At 42.3% G+C, this 7,307-nt stretch overlaps 1 protein-coding gene across 1 annotated transcript in view; it reads left to right on the forward strand.

Moving 5' to 3' along the window:
• The window catches only part of nnt (nicotinamide nucleotide transhydrogenase), a gene marked incomplete at its 3' end in the record, with an annotated part of 159,565 nt that overhangs the window by 112,012 nt on the left and 40,246 nt on the right, over positions 1-7,307 (forward strand). Inside the window, exons 17-18 of the mRNA XM_084324965.1 lie at positions 3,048-3,227; positions 6,172-6,331. Coding sequence (XP_084181091.1) covers positions 3,048-3,227; positions 6,172-6,331 — 340 coding nt within the window. The remainder of the gene's footprint in view (positions 1-3,047; positions 3,228-6,171; positions 6,332-7,307) is intronic.

A 7,307-nucleotide genomic window follows, 5' to 3' on the forward strand; every position in this document is an offset into this window, starting at 1 on the left:
CTCCTATGTGCAGAGGGATATTACATGGGTATTTTATTTCATCGACATATCAGTTCAGCTTATTTATTAACGTGCGCAGCTTAGATGGTCCTTCTCTATAGCTGACTGCCCTTTTTAAAAGTATAGGAAAACAACCGTGTGTGTTTGCGTGCGTGTGTGTTTGCGTGTGCGCACCTACATTCATCTGTCCACATGAATCAACTAGTGTAAGGGACTTTCTTTAAGGAGATGTGATATTGTTCAAGTCTTGCCTCCCTGGTTTGTTTGATCAAGTGTATCATGACTTAATGGGAGCTATCTGGCCCTGCTTAGCCGTATCCCGCCAAGGTGTGTGTGTGTATGTGTGTGTGTGTGTGCGTGCGCATGTTTGTGTGCGCATGTTTTCCTACCGTTGTGGGGACCAAATGTCAAGTGATCCGGACCTTGGCCGGACCCCACAAGGTTAAGGAATAATTTCAGGGTTAGGTTAAGGTTAGGATAAGGGTTAGGGTTAATCATGCAGTTGTTATGGTTATGGTTAAGATTAGGGTAAGTAGAGTTAGAACATACGTCTTTGGAATGTCCCCACAACGCATGAAAACATTGATGTGTGTGTGTGTGTGTGTTTTTGTATCTATGTGTGATTGTGTGTGTGTGTACACATTACAAGCTGGACCGTAACACTACAGCATGTTGAGGTCATAAGTTTAACACACCCCAACCTTGAAACCAATCCCTCTGTGTTGTTGAGAAGTAGTCTAATCAATGCAACCGCCAGGCCCGGCGAGCTCCATCGCTCTCTGATGGAGGTCCAGCGATACCTGAACCCCACTTTAATGCTCCATTGATCTACTACCTTAATGCTGAGATTAGAGACAGACCGGGCCACGCGTCTTGGATGTTTAGCGAAGAGAAGGACTATATATATATATATATTAGGTAAATAGAAAATGAAAAGAAAGACCTTTGCACACCGAGACTGGGGAGGGAGGGAGGGAGGAGGGGGGATGAGCTGCCGAGGGGAGGGAGGGGGGGTTGGCCTGTGCCTTGACAGTGCAATATCTTTGCTTTTTTACTCGTACCTGATGAGGTAGGTACTGATACGCTGGATGCGGAGACATGTTTAATGTTATAATTGTACATGCCAACTTTACAATAATTTTTTTTTATATTTTATTTTTTTTAAGTATATGTTTCGGTAATACAATCTGCGTTTGGACACAGCAGTTTGGTGGTATAGTTACAGCGGTGGCTGTTCCATGGGTGGGGCGATTAACTGTGTCTCTATACTAAAGGGATATTAATAACACACACATTCTTAACCCTTTCACTGCCGCACGACAGCAGGTTAACCCTTTACTATCACACTAGTGTAATAGTAAAGGGTTAACGCTAGTGTGATAGTAAAGGGTTAACCTTATGTAGTGTGGTAGTGAAAGGGTTAAATTGATTGGTTTATCTCTTTGAACCCTCTGAGACCTGCTGCGTGTACCCATTTTTTTTCAGGAGTTCCAAGACGGGGATCTTTAGGGGGGGGGGGGGGGGGGGGGGGGGTCAACTAGATGCCGCCATGTTGTGCGCCATCTGAAACCTGCCAACCATGAATATTAATTTGAAATGCAGCTTAGCGCTATGTCAAGTTTAGTTTGGTCATAATATGTAATATTTGAGTGTGGCTTGTTGGGACCTTTACTAAGAAACTAATGGTTGCCATTGCTCAGTTGTGTGTAATAGATTGCTGCAGCACATTTTGGTTTGATAACGTTTGGGTGGGGGCGACAGTGGGTCTGGAGGTAGAGCAGTCGTCTGGTAATCCGGAGGTTCCTGGTTCGATTCCCGCTCCTCCCAGGCAGCGTGTCGAAGAGTCCTTGAGCAAGACACTTAACCCCTAATTGCTCCCGATGAGCAGGTTGGCACCTTGCATGGTTGCCTCCGCCGTCGGTGTGTGAATGTGTGAGTGAATGTGTAAAAATGTGAGGAACAAATTGTAAAGCGCTTTGGATAAAAGCTGTTATATAAATGCAGCCATTTACCATTTATACCATTAGTTACACAGATTTGGTGTTTTACCAATCAGTTTTTTGACTGCTAATAAAATAAATACAAATACAAATTTGATGGAAATTAGATGGCAAGCACTTTTACAGCCCACTACAACAGTCTCAGAAGAATGGTTTAATGAACGGGATGGTCGGCCTCTGATGGTTATTCAGGTCTGTTATGGTCCTCTGCCATCTGGTCAGCAAGTAGCACCGGCAGTGGACAATGATTGACCTTTCTCAAACCCGCCCTCTTTTCTTGTTCTTCCAATCACAATGGTGGCTTGCTTTTCCCTTGTCAAATGTGTCTTTCCCTTTTGTTTTTTCACGAGGGAAGCAACAGTTGTGATTGGATGATCAATAAAAGAGGGCGTGGTTTGAGATGGGTAATTTATTTGGATCATATTTGACAAGGGGTTGAAGGGTACGATGAGGAGATTGGACTCATAGAAAGAAGCTCAGGCCTGGGAGACGACAAATCCTTGCTCATGGGCACGTCGGCAGCAGTGGTTGGAAGAGAGATAGAGGGGGGTCAGTCGAACTCCTAGTCCTAGATTCCTAGTCATCTGACGTGTCGTGCGTTTCCTACCAATATGGCACAAGGCCATCAACACAGCTAATCGTTTGCCTACCAAGATGTCTGCGATGATGACGATGATTAGATTGTACTTTATTATCTTCATTATATTTGCATACAACGATATTTGGGACTCAAACTTAAGGTGCAGTAATAACATCACACAAGTAATAAAAGAGAAACATAAAATATTATACAGAAACATAAAATACTATACAGAAACATAAAATACTATACAAGAAACATAAAATACTATACAAGAAACATAAAATACTATACAGAAACATAAAATACTATACAATAAACATAAAATACCATACAATAAAACTGTTACAATACAAAATAACAATGTACAAAATAGCATTCCCAGTGTCAGACAGACAGTAGTGGGTGGGTATTGCTGATGATGACGTAATGGAATGCTGTTGAAACGGTTGTCTCTCGGTCTCCAGGGCGTGACCCTGACGGCAGCCATCGGAGGGGCCGACATGCCGGTGGTGATCACCGTGCTGAACAGCTACTCCGGCTGGGCGCTCTGCGCAGAGGGCTTCCTGCTCCACAACAACCTGCTGACCATCGTAGGGGCCCTCATCGGGTCCTCTGGAGCCATCCTCTCTTACATCATGTGTGTGGTGAGTAGTACGCAAACTGTCTGCGGGTGTAGAGTTAGTTGCCGAGGGTGGATAATATACCGTTACTCGACCTGTCCCCCTCCATAGCCTTTTCATTTGAGTGCCTCCACATGCCTACATGCTTTTGTCAAAAACGAAAGTTGTTTGTTGGACACTGAAAGGTATCTAGATCAAGATGCAGGTTTTCCTTTTTAAAGATACTGTATATTGAATTAATTTCTGCTTTATTATGCAGAACAGTATAGATTGACAGGAAACATGGAGTAGAGAGAGAAAGGGGGTGACGTCCAAAAGAGGCCCAGATTTGAACCCAGGGTATCAGCGATGACCTGGTATGTGGCCCTGTAGCTCAGTGGGTAGAGCATGGCACTAATATCAGATGAAGGCATCCACCAAATGGTATATATTATGTTATGTATGTATGTATGTGCCTTAGCTTGGTGAGCCATCAAGACACTCAATTACATTTGTATATGTAAGGGATAATGTATAGCTACGAGGTCATTGTCGCAAAATAATTGACCGACAGAGTTTAAAATACTGAGGCGCCTCGCCGAGGTGTTTTAAACGTCAGTGAAGGTCAATTATTTTGCGACAATGATCGAGTATAGCTATACATTATCCCGCTTATTACATGGCTAACTTACTAACAATATACCTAATTCATTTTACATCGACTCGCAACACTGGTTCTGGGCTTCTGGCTCCGCTCGTCGCTCCGCCCCCTGTCATCGCCGGCAGCTTCGCCGGCGGCAGCACTGATGTCAGTGGGCTTGATTGCGAACAGCTGCGCACAGCGGTCATTATTGTGGGCTTGATTGCGAACAGCTGCGCACAGCGGTCATTATTGTGTGATAATTGACCGCTGCTAGGGGTAACGGAGCGCTATTGACCAATCACAAGCAAGCATTTCGGCGAATGTGAAAACGCCATGTAATAATTCAGTATATATGGCCCCAGTAGGACGGGAATCCCCACCCTTGGCCGTGTCCATGCCATGCTCTACCCCACATGTGTGTCAAATACGATCCACCTGGCATTCTTTGCTGGCCCCCAAACTGAATTCTCTTATCATTTACATTTAGTCATTTAGCTGACGCTTTTGTCCAAAGTGACTTACAAATTGTGAACAAGAAGTCAGCAGAAGGGGTACACCTCTGGCTGCTAAGGGTAAGTTCATCAAACAGTGGCTACTCTGAGTGCATAGTATTATAGACATATTAGCATGGTAGGTAGTAATATAGGCATAGCAGCATAGTAAATAGTAGCATAGATACATTATTAGTACATAAAGTACATAATAATACAAAAATAAATGTATAAAAAAAAATGTATTCTCTATTGATTGAAGAGGTGTGTTTTTAGTGAACAGTGGAAAATAGGGCAGGTTTCAGCTTATCAATTCATTTTGGCCCATTGCCGCTCCTAGCCTCAACTCAACTGGCCTGTGATGCAAATCAAACGTACCTCGGTCTCACTGTGCGTCAATACATATGTCTTGACTTTTCAAGCAAACGCACAGAGCGTTATCTACACCTGCATCATGTTTTTACTGAATAAAAATGCATAAACTGTGGGCTTTTATGGACTATTAGAGGAGGACCTAATATTCAGCCTTCAGTTGTACCTCATGTTTTTATTTACTTTCGCTTTTAAAACCTTGACAGTCATCCGTTTTCACTCGACTCGAGTCGTGAGGTATTATTCAGTTGCATCCAATTTTACTTTATCAAGTGAATTAATGCTACTTTATCATACCTACTCCGAAATTTAAAAAAACGTGGAAAGCATTGGTTTTGTGCGAGACTGAAAGCAGAGGTGAGATATTGTGTGTGTGTGTGTGTGTGTGTGTGTGTGTGTGTGTGTGTGTGTGTGTGTGTGTGTGTGTGTGTGTGTGTGTGTATTCCACTTCATTCTCCAATTCTCTTAAAAACTCTTGTGGGTGAATAATTAATTGAAACCTAATATATGTCATTTAAATCTGTAATAAATAAATCTATAATATCCAAATATCCACAAATGCAAGACGCCTCCTTACCCACCTTAGCCTTCCTTGCATTCACCAGAGAATGAATAGAAGTGCATTTACAACAACACATTGAGCTGATATCGGCACATTTACAACAACACATTGAGCTGATATGCACATTTACAACAACACATTGAGCTGATATGCACATTTACAAGAACATATTGAGCTGATATGCACAAATTGAATAAACAGGCATTATTATCTGTATTTTTTATTTTATTTGGGTAATTGAGCTTGACACGCCTGCTCTACCCACTGAGGTGCCATAGGCTGCCTGTAGTTCCTTCTCTCTCCACAAGGAGGAACTCTTACTTTACTATAAATACTAAGGACCTGTAACAGGGTGAAGCCTCAGGTTAACGATTAGGAGAATGTCCCTTTTTTATGTCCTAACTTTGGTGTGCTGCCTTTTCAAGATATAAAGGTCGCACATTATGTATATTTTCAACTATTTTATACCACATCCTTGAATTAAATCTAATCTAAATGAAGTCTAAATCTAATTGTAATATATTTTGCTTCCCCTATATTGAAGACTCAGTAGAGCACGAGACACATTTTGTATTCATTATTTCCTTCCCTGCCTGGCTACCCAACACTAACCACTAACCAGTGTTTACAAACTGGGCAGTACGTCAGGCAGGCACTGTCCCTGGCTGCAAGAGGCAGCTAATCGATTCATCAAACACCTCGTGACATCAAGGGCAACAATCCTGAAGACTTTCAAACCCCCTCGCCAATGTCTATTCCCCCAGAGTGGCTAAATAACATTTCAGACGTGTCAAATCCATATGAAGGGGAAAACAATGTAAATGTATTAATGGAATCCATGGAGGAGCGATGGAGTTCGAAGGGAGGCAGGAAGTGGTTTAAAAGCCCTCACCGTCATCTCCCCCCCTCTCCTCCCGGCAGGCCATGAACCGCTCGCTGGCCAGCGTGATCCTGGGGGGCTACGGCACGGCCTCCACCGGCACCGGCAAGCCCATGGAGATCACCGGCACCCACACCGAGGTCAACGTGGAGCAGTCTGTGGAGATGATCAGAGACGCCCAGAACGTCATCATCGTCCCAGGTACACACCACACACACACACACATCCTCACACACACACACAAACACACACATCTGCATGCGCACACATCAGCATGCACACACATACACATCTGCACGTACACACATATACACACTAGCGATGGCCGTGAGTAATCGTAGCTATGAGAAAAACCGGAAAAAAATTAAATCGAAATAATAAAAAAATATTATGGAAACACATTTATTTATAAATTTTTTACATATTTGTTTCACATGTATGTGTAAGATTATAACTGTTTGTTGGTTTCCTTAAACATATATACGGTACGTGAATGAACAAAAATAAGTTACAAAAAAATATATATATATATATATATATATATACATTTTTTAAAGTATTTTTTCCCTTTTCAAGTAATACACGATCACTCGAGTATAGCATGCGATCAATCGATCTGGATTTTTCTTTAAAATGCCCATCCCTAATACACACACACACACCTGCCTGCACACACGTATACACACACACACACGCATCTGCATGTGCAGACATACACACACATCAGCATGCACACACACACACATCTGCACGCACACACATATACACACACACACATACTGTATACACACACACAGACACACACCCATTTGTAGACGCAGACTCATACATACGCAGACACACAGGGCTCCAAAATAACTTTTTGAAAGACATGCAAAGATAATGTGTTTTTTTTTCTACATTATCAAGACTCGGATATAGACATCATCTATGATCATATTCTGAAACTCAATCAAAATAAGAAAGAGAAATAAAGGAGTTGAACTGATGCCTTCCGAAATGGCAACGTTGAAATATCCAAATACCAGCCCTAAGTTAGTTAGACTGTGTGCTTGTTGAGAACATTTCCAATAGTGTTGGAGCCAGCTGTGTTTGTTGACAGACTTGGTTACAAGCTAACTAGCCAAATCGAAGAGATCAAACACAATAAAAATACTAATGTTGCTTGAGCAAGACC

This window comes from Notolepis coatsorum (assembly GCF_963971535.1).
Source record: "Notolepis coatsorum genome assembly, chromosome: 11".
Lineage (NCBI taxonomy): Eukaryota > Metazoa > Chordata > Actinopteri > Aulopiformes > Paralepididae > Notolepis > Notolepis coatsorum.